The sequence below is a fragment of the Mobula hypostoma genome, chromosome 9 (genome assembly GCF_963921235.1).
Source record: "Mobula hypostoma chromosome 9, sMobHyp1.1, whole genome shotgun sequence".
Taxonomy (NCBI): Eukaryota; Metazoa; Chordata; class Chondrichthyes; order Myliobatiformes; family Myliobatidae; genus Mobula; species Mobula hypostoma.
The window spans coordinates 67,731,465-67,758,004 of NC_086105.1; the positions used below are offsets into that span (position 1 = coordinate 67,731,465).

The 26,540-nt window shown below is 45.3% G+C and overlaps 1 protein-coding gene across 8 annotated transcripts in view; it reads left to right on the forward strand.

The window, feature by feature from the left end:
- Positions 1-26,540, forward strand: part of nav3 (neuron navigator 3) — a 503,350-nt gene that overhangs the window by 377,419 nt on the left and 99,391 nt on the right. For 6 of the 8 annotated variants that reach the window (XM_063058455.1, XM_063058457.1, XM_063058459.1 and 3 more), the window contains 7 exons: positions 580-856; positions 2,539-3,235; positions 4,726-5,187; positions 10,669-10,734; positions 16,792-16,833; positions 20,848-21,008; positions 25,194-25,346. In XM_063058455.1, the coding sequence (XP_062914525.1) occupies positions 580-856; positions 2,539-3,235; positions 4,726-5,187; positions 10,669-10,734; positions 16,792-16,833; positions 20,848-21,008; positions 25,194-25,346 (1,858 nt within the window). The remainder of the gene's footprint in view (positions 1-579; positions 857-2,538; positions 3,236-4,725; positions 5,188-10,668; positions 10,735-16,791; positions 16,834-20,847; positions 21,009-25,193; positions 25,347-26,540) is intronic. The other 2 variants (XM_063058462.1, XM_063058456.1) reach the window with 1 other exon arrangement.

Sequence of the window (26,540 nt, forward strand, 5' to 3'; positions counted from 1 at the left end):
ATACTTCTAAGGTGACTGGAGGAATGAATAGGGGAGATGTCCGAGGTAGGTGCTTTACACAGAGAGTGGTGGATATATGGAATGCCCTGCCAGGGATGATGGTGGAGGCAGATACATTAGGGATATCTAAGAAACTCTGGGATAGGCACATGGATGATAGAAAAATGGAGGGTTATGTAGGAGAGAAGGGTTAGAATGATCTTAGAGTAGGTTAAAAGCTTGGAACATTGAGGACATAAGAGCCTGTACTACTTTGTAATGTTCTGTTCTCAAAGTTAATTTTCTTTGAGATAGTGTGGAGTAGGTCCTCCCGCCCCACCAAGCCGCACTGCCCAGCAACCACCAATTCAACCCTAGCCTAATCAAAGGACAATTGACAATAACCAATTAACCTACTAACTGGTACATCTTTGGACTGTGGGAGGAAACCAGAGCACCCGTAGGAAACCCACGTAGTCACAGGGAGAAAGGACAGAGGATGCTGGGATTGACCTCTGAACTCCAACGCCCCAAGCTGTAAGAGTAGCACGCTAACCGCTATATTCTGTGTTCTATCACTTGTTCCACGTGTTGTCACAGCTCAAAGCAGACTCAGAAAAACACTCGACATCAGAAAATGAAGCAGCTTGGAGTGGAGAGGAGCTGAAGAAACCCGAGGACGGAGCGGAGATATCAAAGATGGAACCAAATGAGAAGTGGAAGAGGAATCCCTCGGACCTGTCTGATGACTCTGAGAAGGGGCAGAGACCCACATTGTCTTTGTCCCAGACCGGATCGTGGAGGCGGGGGATGACGGCACAGGGAGGGGTACCCACTCCTCGGAGCAAGGCTACGCCCCTCCCCTTAAAGCCCATTGGTAAGGATGCAGAAATGGTCAGCTGAGGGCAACGGGGGACTGTAGGGCAAAAAGGCTTCTCAAACCGGAGAGAGTGGGTGGGGAGGACAATAGTGGGGTCGGGGGGGGTGGGTTGCTGAGTTAGGCCAATTGTGGGATGCAGGTTGATCAGAACTCGCAGAATAAATCCAGAAGAGTCAACCTCTCCTGGACACACGAGATTTCATGGATGCTGGAAACCTTGAGCAACACACAAATTGCCAGAGCAACTCAGTGGTTCAGGCAGCATCTGCAGAAGGGAATAAACAGTTAGCATTAGCCGCTGCCTGGCCTGCTGGGTCCCTCCAGCATTTTGTGTGTGTTGCTCACAATTTCCTAGAATTTGTTGAGTCCCAGTGCAAGAAATATTATGTTAGAGCCACAGAGTTATACAGTGCAGAAACAGGCCATTCGGCCCAGCTGGTCCATGCTGATCAAGGAGTCCACCTGAACTTGCTTGTGTTTGACTCATCGCCATCTATACCTATATAGCTATACCATCTATATCTTGGGCGCCCTCCCAAGACTATGGTCAACACGCTCCTAGAAGACAGCGGCGCAGCTAATGTAAATGAACTGAACACACTGATGAGGGAGAGGGAGAAGTGGAGAGTCCATCATCGTGCCTGACACCGGCCCCCTAGGCCTAAGACGATGTAGTGGTAGTAGTAGTAGTAGTAGTAGTATCTATACCTTTCCTATCTGTGTACCTGTATAAATCTCATTTTAACAATGTGATGGTACCCACCTCCTCCTCTTTCTCTGGCAGCTCATTCCAAGATACCCACCACCCTGGTGAAAAACATGTCCCTCAGATCCCATTGAAACCACTCACCTTAAACCTATGTCCTCTACTTTTAAATTCTTCTGGCCTGAATGGGGGAATCTTTGATGATGGATGCTGCCTTTTTGACGCAGTGCCTCTTGTAGATACTGATGATGGGGAGTGAGGTGTCCATGATGTATTGAGCAGAGTCCACTACTCTTTGCAGATTCATAAGCTTCATGTGTTCCTGCATTCGAATTGCTGTACTAGACCAAAATGCAACCAATCAGCATACTTTCAACAGTGCATCTGTAGGAAGTTTGTCAAAGTATTGGTGACAAGCTGAACCTCCTTAACCTTCTAAGAAAATAAAGATGCTGGCCTGCCTGCCATGCATCTATGCGCTTGGCATCCAATACATTAATGCCCAGCAATTTAAAGGTGCTAATTCCTCAACACAGACTCATGAGTTTCTGTAGATGCTGGAAATCCGGGAACTCCTTTATACTTGAAAATTTGACTGTGGAAACTAAATAAAAAATGGCTTCAAGCTCCATGAATCAAGAAAACAGAATGACTCAACGTCTGTCCTGCAACATCCTCCTCTTCCTCCTCTAGACTCCCTGCCCCCGCCACTTCTGCCCCATGTCTTTGCCTAGCTCACTTATTTCCTTCCCCATCACCTCTAGCCACACCCACTTCCTCCTCCAGTCCTGCCCCCTTTCTCACCTCATCGCTGTCTTCATCCTCCCCACATCTTTCCCTCAACCCAACCCTCTTCCTGAGCAACAGACAGAAAATGCTGGAGGACCTCAGCAGGTCAGGCCAATGTAGACAGGCTCAGGGTATAGGCAGGTTCCTTTGTGCTAACCCTTTGTGCTTTGCTTGCCCACTGCAGGTAAGATGGATGATGCCAAAGTGTCAGAGAAAGGGAAGGTGCCCCTGAAAGGGACAGCCACACAGCCTTCTCCACCTGAGGCAGGCAGGAACAGCGGCGACGAGGGCAAAAAGCCGCCCTCGGGGATGGCGCGGACGCCCACCGTCTCCTTCGGCTTCAAGAAGGCCGGAGTCAGCTCGTCCGTCAGCACCACCGCCAGCGGGGTGACGGTGAGCAGCGGGTCCGCTACCCTTGGCAAGGTGCCCAAGTCCTCCGGCATCCCCAGCAAGCCCGGCTCAGCCAGGAAGACCAGCCTGGATGGATCTCAGAACCAAGATGACGGGATCTTGCTGGTTAGTTCCCGGACCAACCTGCAGTACCGCAGCCTGCCCCGGCCAGCCAAGTCCAGTGTGGGCACCGCCAGTGGCCGCTGCAGCCAGCGCTCCAGCGCCAGTAACGTCGAGGGCGGCACCAAGGGGCCACCTGCTGCCCCCTCCTCCAAGCTCAGAGAGCCGTCAAAAGTGGGCTCTGGGCGCTCTAGCCCCATCGGCAGCGCCGGCCCGTCCGAGCGGGAGAGGGCGGCAGTGTCCGATCCAGAGAGTGCCTCACTGTCAACCTCACCCAAGTCCAGCCCCCCTCCCTCTACAGCTGGCGGGGCACCGGGGCTCAGGCAACAGGCGTCCAAGTACCCCGACATCTCGTCACCTACCTTTCGCAGGTGAGTGTCGTCCACGTTCAAGACAGTGTTGTCGGGTCATAGTGTCATTGAGGTTTTGTGTTGTAGAGTTACAGTGTGTTAACGTTGTTGATTCATTGATTCACAGAGTCATAGAATTATTGTGCATTAGTCATAGAGTTATCATGCATTAGTCATACAGTCATCGTATCATTGTCAGAGTCATAGTCATAGTCAGAGAGTCAGAGTTATCATATTATAGTCATAGAGTCACCGTGTATCAGTCATAGAGTCAGTCAGAGAGTTATAGAGTTATTATATCATTGTCATAGAGTCGTGGTGTATTAGTCATAGAGTCATAGTCAGAGAGTTATGGAGTTATCCCTATCATTCTCATAGAGTCAGAGTTATTGTCATAGAGTCATCATGTTATTGTCAGAGTCATGGAGTCATAGAGTCATTGTCGTTAAGCCAAGAGTTGGAGTCATTGTGTCCTTGTCATAGAGTCAGCATGCCAAAGGGCCATTGATTTGTCATGTTGTAGCGTCATTGAGTCATAGAGTAGCAGTCATTGGGTTGTTGTTTGATACAATGACTGTGACTCTATGACACAACTCAATGATCTATGAAATGACAACTCATAGATGCTACAACACAATGACTCTATGACTGTGATACAATGACTCTATGACTGTACAACATGACAACTCTACGACTCAATGACTCAGTGACTCTTACAACATGACAACTCAATGCCTCTGCTGGATGGACTTGGGTTGTTTGCTCTGGAATGGCGGAGGCTGAGCGGAGATCGGAATGAGGTTTATAAGATTATGAGAGGCACAGACAGAGTGGACAGAGTATCTGTTTCCCAGGGTTGAAATGTCTAATACCAGAAGCCATGCATTGAAGGTGAGAGGGGATAGGTTCAAGTGGAATGTGAGGGGTAAGTTTTTTACTCAGAGAGTCGTGGATGCGCTGCCTGCTATGGTGGTAGAGGCTTTTAAGAGACATTTGCATAGGCACATGGAAGTAGGAAGGCGGAGGGATATGGTCATTGTGTAGGTAGCAGGGATTAGTGTTTGGGTGTTTTTGATTTGCCTTTTAGCTGGTTCAGCACAACATTGTGGGCCGAATAGCCTGTTCCTGTGCTGTACTATGTTCTATTTTCAATTACTCTACGACATGACTCAATGATTCTATGAAATGATGACTCATAGACACTACGACATGATGACTCTACGATATATTATATTTCATTATGTCATAGAGTCATAGATTCATCGAATAGTTTTATCGAATCGTGATGTCTTAGTCATTGTGTCATATTGTTTCTTGACCTGCTGAATATTTCCACCATTTTGTTTTTATTTATTTTTAACTGCATGAATATTATAGTTTTCAATAAATATTTAAATTGGTTGACAATTTAGGATAAGGCCAGCAGTATACTAATGCAGAAGGGTTGTCCTGTGTTGTACTGTTTGGTGTTCTGATGTTCAAATATTTATTCCACTCTCCGTTCTCCACAGGCTGTTTGGCACAAAGGTTGCTGGCAAACCAGTCAGCGGGTCTGGCTCGGAATCGGCAAAGAGCCCCACCATTGTCTCCAGCCCCCATGGCTCGCTGTCTCGCCAGGGCAGCCTGGAGTCACCGTCGACCGGTCCAGGGGGCCTGACTGGAGTGGGAGGCAAGCCAGCAGAGCAGGCGGTGGAGGGGAGTGGCCAGAGCCCCTCGCTGGCCTCCAGTCCCGCTTCCCTCCACTCGCTGCCTTCCAGTGGGCACCAACTGCCCGCCAGCCTCAGTAGCTCCCCTGGCGGCAGCAAGGACACCCTCAGCTACCCCTCTCTGACCAGCCTGCACACCAGCTCAGAGTCCATCGACCTGCCGCTCAGCCACCATGGCTCGCTCTCTGGCCTGACCACCACGCCCAAGGGGGAGGTACAGAACCTACTACTGAGGGCAGGCAGTGTCAAGTCAACCCTCTCCGAAAGGTAAGCCAGGAGACCTTCTGACTGTGTGTACAGGTCCATGGTTAACTGCGAATGTGGAATTCAATGATGGGAGCTATTCGGCCCATCCAGTCTGTGCTAGTTCTTTCTGATACCTTAGACTTAAACTGTGCTTAATGTTTGTCCAATTTCCCTTTGCGTTCATGCTTCAGAAAGAATGTGAGAATAATATCAGGAAGAATCATTACCCTGTCTTTGCATCTCAATTCATTGAGTTGTACAGCTTGGAAACCCGCCCTACAGCCCAACCGCCTACTAGTTGTTGTCCTTTCTGTGCCTAGAGGCACATTGGGTGGCAACCTTGCACCTCTTGGTGTTTTTTACGAGGCCGCGTTGCTAGCTCGATGCTCAACCCAGCATGGATGGAAAGTGTACAAAGAGCCGGCCGGATTCGAACAGGGCACTGCTCGCCTCAAAGTCCAGTGCAAATGCCACTACGCCACCGGCCGGCATTGTCCCTATTAGGTCCAGTCCTATTTGTACATGCTGGTTACTTCACAGCCTGATATGGAAACAGCAAGAATGGAAAAGCCCACAGCAAGTGGTGTATATAGCCCAGTCCATCACAGGCATCGCCCTCCTCACCATTGAGCACATCACTACAAGGATCGCTGCCACAAGGAAGCAGCATCCATGAGGGACCCCACCAGCCTGGCCATGCTCTCTTCATGCTGCTGCCGTCAGGCAGGAGGTCGAGGAGTGTTAGGTCCCATACCGTAAGGTTCAGGAACACTTACTACTCTTCACCCATCAACCACCAGGCTCCTGAACCATAATAGATAACTTCACTCACCTCAACAATATCTCAACCTATGGACTCACTTTTAAAGACTCCGTAACTCATGTTCTCAGTATTATTTATTTACTTGTTTATTTTCAAATTGTTTTTATTCATTGAGATACAGTGAGGAATAGGCTGCCGAGAAATTCCCCTATATAACCCTAGTCTAATCATGGGACATTTTTACAATGACCAATTAACCTACCAACTGGTACATCTTTGGACTGTGGGAGGGAACCAGAGCACCCGGAGGAAACGCACATGGTCATGGGGAGCCTCACGCCCGACGCTGGCCCCCTAGGCCTGAGTCGACGTAGTAGTAGCAAGGGCAGAAAGTACAAACTCCTGACACTCCTGTACGATAAAGCATTGTGCTAACCACTCTGCTACCGTGCTACCCTAACTATTTGTTGTTTTGTATTTGCATAGTTTGTCTTCTTTTGCAAGTTGGCTATTTATCAGTGTTTGTAGTGCGTAGCTTTTCATTGCATCTATTGTATTTCTTTGTTCTACTGTGAATGCCTGTAAGGAAATGAATCTCAGAGTAGCATATGGTGATATACTTCAAATTTGAACATTTGGCCATGTTATCCTAATCATTCCTGTACATTTACCTGTCTGAATGTCTTTTAAATATAATTGTACCCACCACCACTACCACATTCTCTGGCAGCTCATTCCACGTACCCTCCCGATCTCTGTGTGAAGTCGCTGCTCCTATGGACCCCTTAAATCTTACCCCTCTCACCTTAAATCTATGGTCTCTAGTTCCTGATTCCCTTTCCTTGGAAAAAAGACTGCACATTCACTCAATCCATGCCCCTCATTGTATCCTACACCTCTAAACAATCACCCATTATTCTTCTGCATTCCGGTAAAAACAATCCCAACCTGCTGAAACTCACTCCGTAATCAACTCTCTTGAGTCCCAGGAACATACAGTACTAATAATCATAAGAGATTCTGCAGATGCTGGAAATTCAAAGTAACACACACAACATACTGGAGGAACTCAGCAAGTCAGGCAACATTTACAGAAATGAATAAACAGTCAACGTTTCAGGCTGAGACCCATCATCAGGAAATCTCTTTTGAAGTTTTTCAGTTTAATGACATGTTTTCTGTAACAGCGTGACCAGAAGTGAACACAATATTCCAAATACGGCTTCACCAACATCTTGAGCAACTGAAATGTAACGTCCCAACTTCTATGCTCACATGCAGGGAACCATATACCCTTGGGTCCCCGGGTCCCCTTGAATGAATCAGAATCAGTTTTAATATAACTGACGTATGTTTTGAAATTTGTTGTTTGTGGAAGCAGTACAGCGTAATACATGAGGAAAACTACAGATTATAATAGGTAATTAGTGCAAAAAGAGATCAAAGGTTCGTGGGTTGGTTCATTGTCCATTTGGAAATCTGATGTTGGAGGGGTAGAAGTTGTTCCTAAAATGTTGGGTGTCTGCATTACTACCTCCTCCCTGATGGTAGCAATGAGAAGAGGGAATGTCCTGGGTGATGAGGTCCTTAATGATGGTTGCCACTTTTGTGAGGCATCCACTGTTGAAGATGCCCTTGATACTGGGGAGGCTACTGCCCATCTTGCGGCTTGAGGATGTGCCTGAAACAAATGTCAGAAAAATTTATATCTATTTTTTGATTTAGTGTTGGCGCGTGGCCAAGTGGTTAAGACATTCGTCTGGTGATTTGAAGGTCGCTAGTTCGAGCCTTGACTGAGGCAGCGTGTGTATCCTTGAGCAAGGCACTTAACCACACATTGCTCTGCGACGACACCGGTGCCAAGCTGTATGGGTCCTAATGTCCTTCCCTTGGACAACATCGGTGGCGTGGAGAGGGGAGACTTGCGGCATGGGCAACTGCTGGTCTTCCATACAACCTTGCGCAGGCCTGCGCCCTGGAAACCTTCCAAGGCGCAAATCACGAGACTAACGGATGCCTATATAAAATTTATTGATTTAAAGATACTGTGTGGAACAGGCTCTTCTGGCCCAATGAGTCACACCAGCCAGCATCCCACGTATTTAACCTACCCCAATCACAGGACAACTTACAATGACCAGTTAATCTACTAACTGGTACATCTTTGGACTGTGAGAGGAAACAGGAGCACCCGACAGAAGCACACTGGGTCACGGGATGGACGTTCCTTGGAAGTGAACTCCAAACTCCAAACCCCAAAGCTGTAACAGTGTCGCGCTACCCGTTACACTACTATGGTGCCCTACTCTCAGCTCGTGCTGTACATTGCTCAGAAAGATGTCCTTGTTACATTGAAGTCCATGAGTAGCAACCTTGAGAGAAAACTTGAGCATCACACACTAAGTGCTGGAGGAGCTCAGTGAGTCAGGAGTAAAGAGTTGACGTGTCAGATTGAGACCCTTCATCAGGACTGGAAAGGAAGGGGGCAGAAGCCAGAATAAAAAGTTCAGGGGATGAAGAGGATTACAAGCTAGCAGATGATAAGTGAGAACAGGTGAGGGGGAAGATATGTGAGTGGGGAGAGGGCAGATGATGTAAGAAACTGGAGGTGATAGGTGGAAAAGGTAAAGGGTTGAAGAAGAAGGAATCTAATAGGAGAGGAGTGTGGTACAAGGGTGAATGGGAAGAAGGAGGGGCACCAGAGAGAGATGATAGGCTGGTGAGAAGACCAAGGGCTTATGAGAGGTTGTTTCAATTCACCATTAAAACTTTGGGTTCCATTGGAAAAATTATGGCTATTTGATGGACAGCAGGAATCATCCAATTGGATCATAAACGTTGACTCTACAGGCATGGGAAGGTGGGGCATGGTGAAGATTGACAAATTATTGAGTTAATGAGTTTTGATTGATGAGTTAAACCAAGACTTTATCTGTTCTTTCAATTGGATGTCATGGATACCAGGCAGAAATCTACCTGCTGGTGTCTCGGTCATTGTGTGTTCCCCAGCTGACATTGTTCTCAGAAGATTGTCCATTTATCATCAAGCTGTTGTCTGTGTGAAAAAGAAATCTGCCTTGTTTCATATAAAATGAAAAGGACTATGGAGATAATCCATTGTGAGGAAGGTACTTTGGGATAGTTTGAACAGGATGTGATTGAATTAGGATGACTGAATGCCTGATGTTATCATGGTCTTGGGCTGAATGGCCTGTTCCTGTGTGGTATTATACTGTGCTGGAGTGTCATCCTGGATAACACTGCTCAATGTTCAGGGTGATATCTGCACCTTCTAACCCTGTTTCTGAGAGTGCTACCGTGGAGCCAAGTGTTATGCTGGGCAGTTCCCTCACCAATACTTTCTCAAGTTGCATTTAATCTCATGTGCACAAGTACGGTGAGGTACAGGTGCAGTGGAAAAACCTTCTTGTAGCAGCATCACAGGTATGTAGGTGCAGACAACAGACAGGACATCAATTATACCTAAAGTATATAAGAGAGTGAAGAGAGAAGAAAAGGAATATGCAATAACAAGAGTAACACACACAAAATGCTGGAAGAACTCAGCAAGCCAGGCAGCATCTACAAAAATGAACGAACAGTCAATGTTGCAGACTAAGGCCCTTCAGCAGGACTAGAAAGGAAGGGGAAAGACACCAGAATAAAAAGGTGGGGGGATGGGAACAAGCTAGCAGGTGATAGGTGAAGAAGACAAATTCCCAGGAAGGATAAGTGGTTACAGTAGCAGGTCTAGGCGGGCATATGATTAAAGAGACAGAAGGCAACAGAGATCACAGAGGGAGAGCAGTGAGAGAGGGTCTCACTGAACTCCCGTTGAAGAGAAAGTTTAAACTTACTCAAGGCAGGCACACCTCGAAGAAACTTTGCAGCGGAACAGAATTCTTTGTGCTTATGCAAAAATAAAACTTTAGTGCAAAAATGACACAATCAGTCCATGGTAGAGCAAGAGATGGTCCATAGTGCTCTGTTGCTGAGGTAGGGTTAGGGTTGTGCAGGTCGGTTCAAGAACCTGATGACTGTAGGAAAGTAGCTGTTCCTGACTCTGATTTTGTGGAACTTCAGACTTCTACTTCCAAGACACAAGAGATTTTATAGATGCTGAAAATCTTGAGCAACACAGACAAAATGCTGGAGGAACTCAGCAGGTCGGGCAGCATCTATGGAGGGGAATAAACAGTCAAAAATTTCGGGCTGAGACCCTTCATTGGGACGATATCTTCTGCCTGGTGGTAGCAATGGCGGGTAGTCTATCTGCCAAATGATCAAAGTCAAAGTGCATGGGCTTTCTCTGGGTGCTCCAGTTTCTGGGCTTTCTCTGGGTGCTCCAGTTCCAGTCCAAAGATAAATTGTCCCATAATTAGAGTAAATCAGGGATTGCTGGGCAGCCGGCTCAAAGGGCCAGAAAGGCCTGTTTTGTGCTGTATCTTTAAATAAATTTAAGAAGTAAATTTATTATCAAAGTACATATATGTTACTATATACTACCCTGAGATTCATTTTCTTCCTGGCATTTACAGAAAAATAAAGAACTACAATAGAATTTATGAAAAAATTTACATGATTCCAGATATTACAAACTATAGTCTTTAAAAAAGTATCATGTGTTGGAGAAGTCGTGAAAAGTTTGATCATTTTTGTTCTGGAGTTGTTAACACTGTTTCCCATTTTTCTTCTCTTCCTCCTGCTGTTCACACTATCTCTCTCATCTGGGCAATTAGTCCCTTCTGTTTCCTTGTGAATTCTCCCCACTGCCGCAGGGTCACTCAGCCTTGGAAGCAGGACAGGTAAATCGGCCGCTGGTTTTCCCCGCAGAGCGACATCAAGCCCAGAGTCTGCAATCAAGTCTTGTTAGGCCCAAGGATTAAGCAATGATACATTCTCAAAAGTGAACTTGTAACCAAATGTAAGGTCGTTCTTTCAATCTCCATTGTTGGGCATCACCTGCCTGGTTCGATTTCAGAATTTAAGGGAAGTTAGAATAAGTATATGGCTGGGAGGGGTATGGAGGCCAAAGGTTCAGGTGCAGGTCAATAGAACAGACAAAATAATAGTTTGACATAGCCAAGATGGGCCGAAAGGCCTGTCTGTGCTGTAGTGCTCTATGACTCTAAACCCAGGAGCAAACAGGTGCTCCCTGAGACTAAATTTATCCAGGGTAAATTCTCGGGGAGAGCTAATCAAAATTCCTAACATGGGATCTTGGTGCCATCCTTTTTTGGCTCACATTAATGGCAACTTTGACCCCAGTTCCTGAGAGGGTGTACTGTATTTGGAGAGAATGTGTCGGCACGTGGCCAAGTGGTTAAGGCTTTCATCTAGTGAGCTGAAGGTTGCTAGTTCAAGCCTTGGCTGAGACAGCGTTTTGTGTCCTTGTGCAAGACACTTAACCACACAGTGCTCTGCAACAACACCGGTGCCAAGCTGTACAGGTCCTAATGCCCTTCCCTTGGACAACATCGGTGTCGTGGAGAGGGGAGACTTGCAGTATGGGCAACTGCCGGTCTTCCATACAACCTCGCCCAGGCCTGCACCCTGGAAACCTTCCAAGGCGCAAACCCATGGTCTCACAAGACTAATGGATGCCTATATATATATATATATAGGTGGAACAGAATCTATTGTTCAGAAATATAAGGTAACCTATTAAGGGAGACATCTACGTTTTCTCAGAAGGTTATGGGTCTTTGGTTTTGGTTTATTATTGTCGTCACATGGACCAAGACAAAGTGAAAAGTTTAGTTTGCACACTGTTTGTATAGATCAGATCATTACGTATATAGTGTACTGTGGTAGAGCAATGCAAAATAAAGGGTCACAGCTACAGAGAAAGTGCAGTGCAGGTAAGCAAAGAGGTGTGAGATCATAACAAGGTGTATTTTGAGGTCAGGAGTCCTTCTTATCGTGGAAGAGGTCCGTTGAGGGTCTGATAACAGCAGGATAGAGGCTGCCCCTGAGCGTGGTTGTACATGCTTTCAGGCTTTTCTATTTTTCTCAAGAGACAATGGAAGCAGAGTCTGAACATTTTAAGTCAAGGAGAGAAATATTCTGAATAACACAAGGACATATTGAGTTTATTGTCATGTGCACAAATATGGCGAGGTACAGGTGCAATGAAAAACCTGTTTGTGGCAACATCACACAAACACATTGGTGCAGATGACATGCAGAATATAAATTATAAATATATTTTACAAGTCAGAGAAGAAAAAGAAATAGAAGATAGCAGTGAATAAGTAACACAAGTCTGTAGTAGTCCAAGAGGTGATCCTTAGCGTTCTGTTGCAAAGGTAATGTTTAGGGTTGTGAAGGTTGGTTCTACAAAGTTTGTAGACCCTGATGGTTGAATGGAAGCAGCACTCTCTGAACCTGCTGGAGTAGGACTTCAAGCTACTGTACCTCCTGCCTGTTAATAACCACAAGAAGACGGCATGGCCCAGAAGGTGGGGATCTTTGAAGATGGATGCTGCCTTCTTAAGGCAGCGCCTCCTGCAGATACTTTCAGTGGTGGCAAGGGATGTACCCGTGATGGACGGGCTGGGTCCGCTATCATCTGTAGCCTCTTGTGCCATTGCAGTGAAGAGCTATTGTGGATAGGTGGGAATGTGGATTTGAGGCTCGCAGTCAATCAGCCATGACCAGTTAGTAGGGTACAGTACAGCTCAGGAACAGCCCTTCTGTGCTGAACTAACTAAGCACATGTGCCTAATTACCTTAATCCCTTAAGCCGGCACGTGCCCATATCCATTCTCTGCACATTCATGTGTCTATCCTGGAGCTTCATCATTGATTCTGTCTTACCTGCCTCCACCACCATCCCTGGCAGTGCATTCCAGCCACCCACCACTCTCTGTGTCAACAAAAACTTGCCCTTTACATCCCCCTTGAACTTACCCCCCTCTCCCCTTAAACACATGCCCTCTCCTCTTAGACATTCCTAACCTTGGTAAAAGGTACTGGTTGTCTACTCTATGGCATGTAGCATAGCGGTTAGTGCAATCGCTTTACAACACCAGCGACTGTTGATCAGGGTTCAATTCCTACTGCTGTTTGTAAGTGGTTTGTATGTTCTCCACGTGACCATGTGGGTTTCCTCCAGGTGCTCCAGTTTCCTCCCACATTCCAAAGATGTCCGGTTAGGGGTAGTGAGTTGTGGGCATGCTACATTGGTGTCAGATACCTGTGGGCTGCCCCCAGCGTAATCCTCGGACTGTGTTGGCCGTTGACGCAAACAGCACACTTCTCTGTGTGTTCCAATGTTTCGATGTACATGTGACAATTAAAGCTAATCTATGCCCCTCATAAACTTATACATTTCTGTCAGGTTTCCTCTTAGCTTCTACCGCTTCAGAGAAACAATCCAAATTTGTCCAAACTCTCCTTCCCTCCAATCCAGGCAGCCTCCTGGTGAACTGCAAAATTCAAAGTTCAAAGTAAATGAATTTATCGAAGTGTACACCTTGAGATTTATTTTCTTGCAGGCATTCACAGTAGAATGGAGAAAGACATTAGAATCAATGAAGAACTACACACGAAGACTGACAAGCAACCAGTGTGCAAAAGAAGACAAAAATAATATTTTTATGTGCACATAAAAATACATAAATAAATAATCAGACACATAAATAAACACACACAATAAATAAATAGATAATGAGATACACTGAAAATATGAATTATAGAGTCCTTGAAAGTGAGTGCATTGTGTTGTGAAATCAGTTCAGCATTCTTCTGCGCCCTCTCCTAAACCTCAATATCCTTGCTATAATGTTCTTTTCCTCTCCACATGATCATGTAATTGCTCATTTACCTCACTGGAGTTCTGGCAACTTGGGGCATTATTTATCCACGTGACAAGATCATGAGAGCAGCATTTGGGGCACTCAAAAGAAATCTTATGATATGCAAATGCAGGCTATTTTTTGCTGCAATCTCACAGAAGACTTGAGGCTTTGATTTAAGATCATTACCAAAACAGTTTGTGCGGGTGCCAAGGAAAATTATTTGTCAGCAGTGAGCTGTGACTGGAGACCCATTGCCTGCAAAGGCAGCAGAAACAGTTAGTTATTTATTTATTCCCTTTCAAGATACAGCATGGTAACAGCCCCTTCTGGGTCAATAAGATTGACCAATTAACTCACTAATCCATTCGTCTTTGGAATGTGGGAGGAAACCGGAGCATCTAGAGAAAACCCACATCCCCAGGGGGAGAACGTACAAACTCCTTGTAGACAGGAACCGAACCAGGTCACTGGCTCTTTAATAGTGATACACTAACCACTTTGCCCAGGCCTGCGCCTTGGAGAGTGAAGACTTTCCGGGCGCAGATCCATGGTCTCGCAAGGCTAACGGATGCCTTTATTATTATTATTTATTACTAACCACTATGTCGCCAAGCTGCCCCTAGGTTCAGTAGGATTAGTTCAAAGGATAATTGGAGAAAAAGATACCAAGTAGCAGAGGGCATGCGCTTAAGGAGGTTTGTTCAGAGGAGATGTGTGGGGCATATTTTTCTAACACAGAGAGTGGTGGGTGTCTGGGAAGTGCTGCCAGGGTTGATGATGTACGTTCGTAGGTGGATACAATGAAGATACTCTGAGACCATAACATAAATGTGCAGAGAATGGAAAAATATGGACATTGTGTTGGCAGAAGGGATTAGTTTACTTGGGCATTTGACTACCAATTTAATTAGTTCAGGACAAATCTGTGGGCTAACAGACCTGTTCTAAAGCGTAGCAGTTAGCGCAAGATTGGAGATCGATTCCTGCCGCTGCCCCGTAAGTCGTTTGTGCACTCTCACCATGACCGCATGGGTTCCCTCGGGTGCTCCGGTTTCCTGCCACATTCCAAAAACATATGAGTTAGGGTTCAATCACAAACAAGAAAAGATCTGCAGATGCTGGAAATCCAAGCAACACACACAAAAGGCTGGAGAAATTCGGCAGGTCAGGCAGCATCTATGGAAAAGAATACAGTCAATGTTTTGGGCCGAGACCCTTCAGCCCTTCAGCAGGACTAGGTTAGGGTTAGTGAGTTGTGGGCATGCAATGTTGGTGCTGGATGTTTCCTGGGTCCTGGAATGCTGGATGGTAACACTACATTTCTTATTGTAATAACTAGTTATTTATTAGTAAGTATTACACTATATGCTGCCACAAAAGAAAAAATTTCATGACATATGCCAGTAATATTAAACCTGATTCTGATGTCCATGTGACAAATGAAGCTAATCTTATCTAATCGGTTCCCCTGCTACGCTGTTCTGTATTTTATGTTATAAATAACTGAATAGTGAGGGGGATGGAAAAGGGTTAGTGGGAGGATCAGAGGGATCTTGGTTCCACGTCTGTCGGTCCCTCAAAGTCGGCATACAAATTAATATTTTGGTTAAGAAGGCATATGTTGTGTTGGCCTTACATTAGTCAGGAGTTTGAATTCAAGAACTGTGAGGTAATGTTGCAGCTCTGTAAAACTCTGGTTAGACCACACTTGCAATATTTTGTTTGGTTCTGGTGCCTCATTATAGGAAGGATGTAGAAGCTTTAGAGAGGGTGCAGAGGAGATTTACCAGGATGCTGCCTGGATTGGACAGCATGTCTTATGAGGAAAGGTTGAGTGAGCCAGGCCTTTTCTCTTAGTACTGAGAGGCAATTGCGCTGTACAAGATGATAAGAGGCATAGATCGAGTGAACAGCCAGAGACTTGTTCCCAGGGTGGAAGTGGCTACTACAAGGAGTTAAAATTTTAAGATGATTGGAGGAAAGTATGGGAGGGATACACAGAGAGTGGTGGGTGCGTGGAACGGGTACCACAGGAGTAGTGGTAGAGGCAGGTACATTAGAGCCATTGATAGAACTTTTAGAGAGTTATGTAGATGATAGAGCAATGGAGAGCCATGTAGGAGGGAAGGGGTAGGTTGGGCCAACTTCATGGACTAAAGAACCTGTAATGTTCTGTGTCCTGTGTCCAGCTGTATACCCGCTCTAACTACTCCATATGAATCAAACTTTTTGCACCCATATCAAGTTCTGGGCATTGGGACAGAAAATTGCAGTGCATAGGAGGGATCTACAATGGGTTGTGAAAACTGCCTGGTGCATCACCAGCACCAGACTGCCCACCATCAAGGACACATACAGATGCTGGAGAAAATGCCATCAATAGAAGGATCCCACCCACCCTGCTTATGGATTGTTTGTCCCACACTCATCGGGGAAGAGGCTACCCAGTGTCCATACCAGGAGCACTAGACTCAAAAGCAGTTACTTCCCCCAAGCCATCAGGCCGATCAGTACCTCCACCCACTAACCCAACCAACCACCCTCAACCATCACTACATCCACATCACCTAGCGTCACTTTATGTACATACATTCAGTCTGTGTATACGGCAGTTGTACATTGTGTTTTAAAGGATTGCTTTTTGTGTTTTTTTATTGTTTTCTTTCTGTTTAATTGCATTTTTCTCTGCTGCACTGGATCAGGAGTAACAATCATTTTGTTCTGCTTTACACCTGTACAATGAAGAATGACAATGAATGATCTTGGATCTTGCTCTTTGTTCCATTAAGCAATTTCTCTGCATGACTGACCTTGAAGTACCGAGGTACCTAACACCGACTTCTGATTTTGTTAACCTCCTGTGCTTTCACCCTGACCGTGTGTCCGCGTTACAGGTATAAATCTGGGCAAGCTTCTTGCATTCCCATCACACTAACTGATTAACTGCGCCTTGCTTGTTTATTGTTGAGGACAGGAACCTTCCAGACAAGCTGATGCCTGTTTTGGGGGCCTTGCTCATTTTTTATCATGTGCTGACTTTGTGTTTCTTTGTTTTGACAGTTTGCAACTTGATCGAAACACGCTACCTAAAAAGGGACTGAGGTAGAGATACTTTAATACTAATTACAACTCTGTGTGCTTGTGTCCATTCCTGTTACAGTGTAAAGTTTAAAGTTCAAAAGAAATTCATTATCAAAGTACAGGTATGTCACCACGTGCTATTTTGAGATTCATTTTCTTGGAGGCATTTACAGCAGAACAAAGAAATATAAAGAGAATCAATGAAAAATTACACTTGTGTGATATGCACACTTAGGTGGCCAGACTACAGTGGCCACTTTGTCAGGCGCAAGGGTAGAAGCTGGTGTGGTGTTCTGCTGCGGTAGCCCACCTACTTCAAGGTTTGATGGACCCTGCATTCAGAGATGCTCTTCTGCACACCAAACGCATTACTGTCATCTTCCTGTCAGTTTGAACCAGTCCGGGCATTCTCAGACCTCTTTCATTAGCAAAGGATTTTCACCCAAAGAACTGCTTCTCACTGGATGCTTTTTTTTGTTGTTTTTTTGCACCATGCTCTGTAAACTCTGGACACTGTTGTGTGTGAAAATCCCAGGAGATCAGCAATTTCAGAGATACTTAAACCACCCTGTCAGTTTGCCTATGCCCCCTCCCCTTGTGAGGCCCCTGTCGGGGAGAGGGAAGCCACAGTGGAGGTTTGAATGCAAAGCCTTTATCCCATTGGTAATGGGGTTCCTTAAGGTTATCATAGCTGGGGGAGGTAATGAGGATAAGCTCCCAGTAGCTATTAAATCTTCCCAATGGTGTGTATCTCAAATAACCTTTGACAACCACGTTGAGCTCCTGACTTTTATGTGTGGCTTACCTGCTAAGCCTGACAGAACTGTTTCTACTGACAGGAGAAGGGGCAAAGATGGGTTACTGGCACCTTAAAGCCAGTTGCTTTGGGCAGATGGGGGTTCACCTGCTGTCGTTGGCAGCTCATCTAGAAAACTCTGATATCAAACCTCCGCTGCCTTGTGGCTATACCCACTCATGAGGAAGGCTTTGGGAGTAAACCCTGAGGAAAAATCTGGAGCTGGAGACCCTAAGGCAGTCCTACGATAAGTTCAATGTGATGCCACTGGTGCCAAACTGTATCAATCTTTGTCATTCCTTTGGGTTCATCATTTGCGTGGCGAGGGGGAGCTCCCTGCTGCTTGGGCGACAGCTTGCTCTCCATATCGTTCTGCCCTGATTGTGTACCGGCATGCATATCATGTAGGCACAACATCCATTGTCAACCCTGACTAACAAAGAGCCTCACAATGGGGTCCACCTTTCCTTAACGCCGTTAAGCTGAGCAGGAGCCCATCCCATCGGAAATCTGTCTCTTTTGGTCTACGATAAGCCAATTGCAACCTGGAAACAAGCCCTTCGTCTCAACTGCTCCATGCCAACCAAGATTCCTATCTGAGCCAGTCCTATTTGGCTGTATTCGGACTACATCTCGAAATATTTCCTCCCCGTGTATCTGTCCAACGTTATTGTAGCTGCATCAAACACTTCCTCCGGCAGCTTATGCCAATCACCCTTCCTGGTAAAAAATGCTGCCCCTCAGATTTCTGCTGAATCTTTCCCCTCTTACCTGAAGCCTCTTTTGAATTATTTATTTATAATTTTATTGTAATCCATTATGCCTTCACTGTTCTGCTTCCACAAAACAACAGGCTTCACAACTAATATCGATGATAATCAACCTGATTTTGATTCCATCCACCCGTCCCCAACACTGGGACAAAAAGCTCACCTTGGTAGCGTAATGGTCAGCATGACTATATTACAGGTCAGGGCGTCGGAGATTGGAGTTCAATTCCAGCGCTATCTGTAAGGACTTTGTATGGTTTCTCCATGACCGCATGGGTTTCCTCCAGGTGCTCTGGTTTCCTCCCGGTGCTCTGGTTTCCTCCCAAAGCTCAAAGACGTACCGATTAGTAGGTTAATTGGTTATTGTAAATTACCCCGTGATTAGGCCACTGTTAAATAGGTGGATTTCTGGGTGGTGTGGCTTGTTGGGTCAGGTGCGCCTGTTGTACATGATATCTCTAAATAAAATATATGAAAAAGACAGGAGGTTCCACAGTGGGGTGAGACTGTGGACAAGTTCCCTGACTAAACAACGGTTGTCTGTATTTTGCTAAATAATAATTGGTCTATTAGTGAAGGAGAAAAGAAACAGCCCTTTCAGCCTGATCCATTCCCTTGATCAAAGTCTACACAAATCTCAATCTGTCTATCCAGCTCTCCTTAACCCCATCTCTGCTTCTTCTTCTCAACCCCTTCCTGTTGAAGAACGGTCCTTGTCCCCCCCAACTCTCAACAAATGCTTCTCTCTTGTATTTCCCAGTAGAACTATAAATAATATATAATCATGTCACATATGCAATTCCCTAATTTCCAAGGCCTCTGATTCTGATCTCTCCAGAGGGAAACATTTTCTCTACATATTCATTTTAAAGTCATTCCTAATTTTAAAGGCTTGAACTTGACCATTCCTTGGCCTTCTCCTGTTACAGAGAAGAGCTACAAATTAGATCCTTTTGCAAAAACTTCATGCATTAATTAAATCATTGCGTAAGACCTTTTCTTGGCATACTGTGAAAATAAATAAGCACGACTTTTATTTACTTGAGCTTATCTCTCTTCTCTTCATGATGTTGGCAAATATTCATTACAACACCACAAATTGCTTCTGTGGCCCAATTAAGTTGACACTGCGGTATCATCGGATTAATCATAAGTGTTGGCTTTCTTCAGTGCTGTCTCTTAGGAGAAGCAATCTAATCTTCCCTCTCTTCACAATCGAGGACACTCATTACCCCTTGTTCACTTCTCTGCCTTGTGTTCTGTTCCGCTGATTCCTAGGTAAAAACTGTTGTGATTAGATCCGTCCACGTTCTCAACCTTGCATTGCTCTGTAACCCCCGCCAGACCTCCAAGAAACAAGCATTCCCCAAATCCTGCTCTTTGTGCTTTTCCAGCCTGGTTCATTCCATTGCTGGCAAGCGAACACTGGAATTCGCCTCCCTAAACCTCCCTGTTTCTTTACAGTGTTCCTTATGACCTTCTCCTTTGAATAGGTCACTTCCCCTGTTATCTCCTTATGTGATTAGATGTCAAAACTTGACACAAGTAATTCTGCAGATGCTGGAAATCTTGAATAACACGCATAAAGTACTGATGAACTCAGCAGGTCAGGCAGCATCTATGAAGGAAAATTAACATTATTTCCCTCCATAGTTGTTTCCTGACTTGCAGAGCTCATCCAGTATTTTATTTTGTCATTTGATATATTAATGCCCAGGAATATAAAGCTGCTGATTCTCTCCACCGCCATTCCTCCAGTATAGACTGGTGCATGTATACTCTCCTGCCCCTTACTGAAGTCAACAATCAGCTTGTGATGTATTGGGCAGACTTGATGGATTTGTTTGAAAGGTGAAATGTTTAAGGGGAACATGAGGGGGAACGTGTTCACTCTGAGGGTAGTGAGAGTGTGGAACGAGCTGCCAGCACAAGTGATGGATGTGGGGTTGATTTCAACATTTAAGAGAGATTTGGATCTGTACATAGATGGAGGGGTGTGAAGGGCTATGGTCCGGGTGCAAGTCAATGGGACTAGGGAGATTAATAAGTCGGCATGGACTAGATGGGCCAAATGGCCTGTTTCTGTGCTGTAGTGTTCTACGACTAAAAGAAAACAGAGAAAAAGAACATTTGCATTCCTCTCACAGCTTTCATCTCCCTTTCAAATACCTTGCCTTTGATGAGACAATCCAGAAGTTCACACCAAATGCTGGAGGAACTCACCAGGTCAGACAACACCTATGGAGAAGAACAAAGAGTCGAATTTTTCAGATTGACACCTTTCATCAGGTTCCTTTGAAGGGTCTTGACCTGAAACGGTGATCGTCCATTTGCCTCCATCGAAGATATCAAGATTTGTTTGAAAGAAGGTGTTTGGAGCACAGTTTTATTACAGTGGTGAGGGTGGTGGTGATGGAGCTGGCCAGAGGTGGGAATGTCTAAAATCTACTTATTACTCTGTCCCAACAGGTACACGCCATCATCTCGGCAAACGAGTCAAGAGGAGGGCAAGGAGTGGCTTCGATCTCATTCCACTGGAGGTCTTCAGGACACTGTCAGTCAGTCGCCTCTCCCCTCACCCTCTGCTATCTCCTCTCCTTGTAGTGGGATCTACACCTTCACTCATTTAGGTGAGTGACCTAGCATGTAGGCTTTGGGAGTCACGTGGTTCTGGAGCTGAGCCCATATCTAGAGCCTGGGGATAGCGTTTGACAACCAGTGGTAAGTTAAATAAACTAGGAATTAAAAAGCCCAGCTCGGATTTGATGACCATGTAACTTTTCATTTCTGGGACCCTGTCTCTTTATGATTTTTATAGATGATTTGTATGAGGAAAGTAAAGGGTGGGTTAGTAAGTATGCAGATGACATGAAGGTTGGTGGTTTTGTGGATAGTCTCGAAGGTTGCCATAGGTTACAACAGGACATTGACAGGATGAAGAGCTGGGCTGAGACGTGGCAGATGGAGTTCAACCTGGAAAACTGTGAAGTGATTCACTTTGGAAGGTCAAGTTTGAAGGCAGAGTACAAGGTTAATGGCAGGATTCTTAACAGCGTGGAGGTACAGGGGGATCTTAGTCCACATCCATAGATCCATCAAAGTTCCTGTACAAGCTGATAAGGTTTTAAAGAAGGCATATGGCGTGTTAGCCTTCATTTGTCAGGGAACTGAGTTCAACAGCCATGAGGTAATGAAGGGTTGGATTGATCTTAGAGTGGATGAATAGGTTGGCACAATATTGTGGGCTGAAGGGCCTGTACTGTGCTGTACATTATTTTCACTATTGCTAGTGATAACCTATCCAGTTCATTAGTGTCCTACAGGGAAGAGTGAGAGGGGATCTCATTGAAACGATCGAATATTGAAAGGTCCAGATAGAGTGGTCATGGAGAAGATGTTTCCATTAGTGGGAGGGTCTAGGACCAGAGGGCACAGCCTCAGAATACAAGTTTGTGCCTTTAGAACAGAGCTGAGGAGGAATTGCTTTAGCTAGAGGGTGGTGAGTCTGTGTAATAATTCCCACAGATGGCCTTGGGAGCCAAATTTTTGGGTGTATTTAAAGCAGGGGTTGATAAGTTCTTGATTAGTAAGGACATCGAAGTTTATGGGGAGAAGACGGGAATGCGGTTGAGGGGGAAAATAAATCAATTATAATTGAATGGTAGAGCACGCAATGGGCCAAATGTCTATGTCTTGTGGTCTTAAGGTCTTAAGCAAATGAAATGTAGTATCCTTACTGAGTCCGGCCTACACAGAAACATAAACACACAGAGTACGACAGCAAGAAAACAACCCCTTCAGCTCAGCTCATCCTTGCTGACCAAGGTCCCCATCTAAACTAGTCCAATTTGCCCACATCAGAACCGTGTCCTAGTAAATATAGCCTATCTATGTACCTGTCCAGATGTCTTATGAATGTGTTAATATACCTGCATCAACCAGTCCCTCTGGCTCACTCTTAATATGAAGAGGTTGCCCCTCAAATTCCTGTTAAACCTCTCCCCTCTCATCTTAAGCTGATGTCCTCTAGCTCTTGATTCCCCAACCCTGGAAAAAAGACTGTGTATACTCACCCTATCCAGGCCCCTCATGATCTCATACGCCTTACCACCAACTTCATTCCACTCCACCAGGTTCAGGAACAGTTATTACCTTACAACCGTCGGGCTCCTGAACCAGTGTGGATAACAGTGTGGATAAACAGTGTGGCAACAAATTCCACAGATTTACCACCCTCTTGCTAAAGAAATCCCTGCTCACCTCTGTTTTGAAGGGATGTCCTTCGATTCTGAGGCTGTGCCCTTTGGTCCTAGACCCTCCCAGTATATAGGAAACATCCTCTCCGTGTCCACTCTTATCTAGCCCTTTCAATAAGTGTTAAGTAAGAAATAAATTTCTATGGTATTTCTTTATTTTCCAGTAAATACTTGCAAGAAGATGAATCTCAAAGTAGTAAATTGTAAAACGTGCTTACTTTGATAATAAATTTACTTTGAACTTTGAACTTTTAACTTTGTAAGGTCACCCCCTCAGTCTCCAGTAATAAATTCCTAGGCTGTTCATCCTCTCCCTTTATCACAATCCCTGAGTCCTGATCTTTGTTACTGCATACCCATTCTCATCTAACCTGTGAAATGTCCTATTGAGCCACCCTGTGATTACTGGACTACCGATCAAGGGATTAGGGTTTGACTCTTTCCCTAATTTGACCATCTTTGAATAATTTCAAGCAACCTTCCAGTGGCAGATAGATTTTCGATAGGCAAGAGAGGGGTGAATTACAGAGGAGGAGGGAACAATGGTGAGAGGGATAAAGTGGTGTGACACACAACAGACTGGACTCAGAAGAATGGAGGGTACAGGGGTAGGTACGCCCTTGAGGAATGGGGAAAGGTTGCAGAGTTTCAGATTCAGATTTATTTGTCACATGTACATCGAAACAAAAGTGAAATGCGTCATTTGCGTTAACAACTAACACATCCTAAGGATGTGCTGGAGGCAGCCCGCAAGTGTCCATAGAATGCTCTGCTATTCCATCATGGCTGACTTATTATCCCTCTCAACCCCACTCCCTCTAACCTTCTCCCTCTAACCTTTGACATCCTTACTAATCAAGAACCTGTCAACCTCCGCTTTAAATAATACCCAGTAACTTGGCCTCCACAGCCATCTGTGGCAACAGATTCCACAGATTTACCACCCTCTTGCTAAAGAAATCGCTGCTCACCTCTGATAGGGATAAGACATAGGAGCAGAATTAGGCCATTCGGCCCATTGAGATTGCTGCACCATTTGTTCATAGCCAAACATCTCAGCACCAACTGAGCATGCCCACACTGTTCAGCAGAACAACACAAGCATCTGCCCACCAATCCAGACACACACACAGATAGTCTTCCAACCCCAGGGCAGGCTGAAACTCCGGCCTCTATTAGACTCGTGGACTTGCGGGCATCAGCCTTTGACTTCCCCACTGGCCTTGCAGACTTATTTGCCTCTTGGGCGAGTAAGACTCCTGGCCGTGAGGGCAATGTAAGTATTCTGAACTGATGCACTTCACTGATTAAGATCTGTCATGGATGTGATGGTATTGGTTCATCGTTTCAATGGTAAGAGTTGGAAGAACAGAACAGAACAAGATCTAAAAGAGGCCATGATTTTATTTTTAAACTGAATTCATATTCTTAGAAATGCCACAGTGGGATTTGGACTTGTCTTCTCTGAGTAATCGGATGCAGATTGTGAGTAAGCAAGATCATCCAGAATTATCTTGTCCCCATCTGGACTTGCTCCAGGTTTTATTCAGTCATCATGCTTCTGCTTTTTACCACCTAGTTAAGCAAAGCCCCATCTTGAAATTCTCGTGATTCCCTTTCCAAAACTGTCTGCTTCCCTGTCGTGGAATGTGGAACAGAAAAGGCTCGGGCCCTTGGCCCACCATGACTGTGCTAACCATGATGCCACACCATAATCCCATCATAAACACAAGAGATTCTGCAGATGCTAGGATTGCAGGGTTACACACACAAAATGCTGGAGCAACTCAGCAGGTCAGGCAGCATCTGTGGAGGGGAATCAACCATCGACATTTCAGCCCTGGTGAAGGGCCTTGGCATGAAACGTCAACTGTTTATTCCCCTCCATAATTGCTGCCTCACCTGTTGAGTTCCACCAGCATTTTGTGTGTGTTACTATCTAATCCCATCTGCCTGCATGTGGTGCAAATTCCTCCGTTCCTAATTTATGTCCATCTGAGTGCTTCTTAGACATTGTTTTATGCTTCCACACCACTCCCCTGGTAGTGCATTCCAGGCAATTGCCACACTCTATGTGAAAAAGTAATCTCCCTTAAAAGGTTCCCCTCTCACCTGTAATGTATGTCCTTGAGTATTTGACATTCCCACCCTGGGACAAAAAAAGACCGTAAGAACTAAGACATAGGAATAGAACTAAGCCTAAGGTTTAAAACTGCTTTTACAACAAAGAGCATAGAACACAGTACAGGCCCTTTGGCCCACAATGTGCCATACTTTTAACCTACTCCAAGATCAATCTAACTCTTCCCTCCCACATAGCCCTCCGTTATCCTTTCATCCATGTGCCTATCTAAGAGTACATGAATGTACACAGAAACATCTCACACTTTCCTGGATTAAACTCAATGCACCGCTTCTCGGCTCAGGTTTTCAGCCTCAGCAGGGGACGGGCCCCAGGGGGAGGGGAAGGGATTTCCTTGTGCCATTGTGAGCTGGTGAGATTTGTACGCATTCGATTTGCGGTGAGCCCTACTGCAGTCTCCCAATTTCATCCGTCAGGTCCCAGCATGATGCGCTCGAACAGCATTCCGACGCAGGACTCCTCCTTCGACCTGTACGGAGACTCCCAGCTGGGTGGAAGTGCCATTTCCCTAGAGGAAAGACCGAGGACGATGAGCAGATCCGGATCCTTCCGAGGCAGCATGGAAGAAGGTTGGTGTCATCTGTTTCCGTATCAGTGTGCGTCACGAGTGATGGGCTGTGGTGGGGGCCTGGGATTTCTTAATAGGTAAACATAGAAGACCAAACTACACAGGAGTAGAATTAGGTCATTCGGCCCATCGAGTCTGCTCCACCTCTCGATCATGGAGCAGACTCTGAATCAGGCTTATTATCACTGACATAAGTCATGAAACTAGTTGCTTTGTGGCAGCAGTACGTGCAATACCTAAAAAATACCATAAGTTACAATAAATAATTAAATAGAGCAAATGAGAAATATTGGGTTATTGTTCAAGTATCATTCAGAAAACTGATGGCAGAGAGGACGAAGCTGTTCCTAAATTGTTGAGTGTGAGTTTTCAGGCTTCTGTACCTCCTCCCTTGATAGATGTAACAAAAAGAGGGCTTGTCCCAGGTGGCCAGTGTCCTTGATGATGGCTGTCACCTTCTTGGGGCATCACGTTTTGAAGATGTCCGCGATGGTGGGAATGGTTGTGCCTGCGATGGAACTGGCTGACACTACAACCCTCTACGGCCTCTTGTGTTCCTGTGATTTGGAGCCTCCATACCAAGCAGTGATGCAGCCAGTTAGATCTGTAGAAGTTTGCAAGACTCTTTGGTGACATACCAAATCTTCTCAAACTTCTAATGAAGTGGAGCTACTGGGTGCCTTCCTCATGATTCTACCAATATATTGGATCCTGGAAAGATCCTCTGAGATGTTGATGTCCTGAAATTCCATTACCCCTCAATCCCATTCTCCTGAATTTCCCTGTAACCTTTGCCACCCTTACCAAGAACCTATCAACCTTCTTTTTAAGTATACCCAATGACTTGGCCTCCACAGCCATCGTTGGCAATGAATTCCACAGATTCACCACCCTCTGACTAAAGAAGTTCTTCTTCATCTCTGTTCTAAAGTGACATCCTTCTATTCAAGGCTATGCGCTTTGGTCCTAGATTCTTCCACTCTAGGAAATATCCTCTTCATGTCCACTCTATCTAGGCAAATGTAGAACATGGCTCATAGAACATACAGCCCAGGAACTGCCCCTTTGGCTCATGATATTGTGCCAAACTAATTAAACAAGTAATTAAGCACTTAACTATACACCTAACTAAACCAGTCACGTCTGCATACACAATCCATATCCCTCTATCCATGCAAACAACAGGAATTCTGCA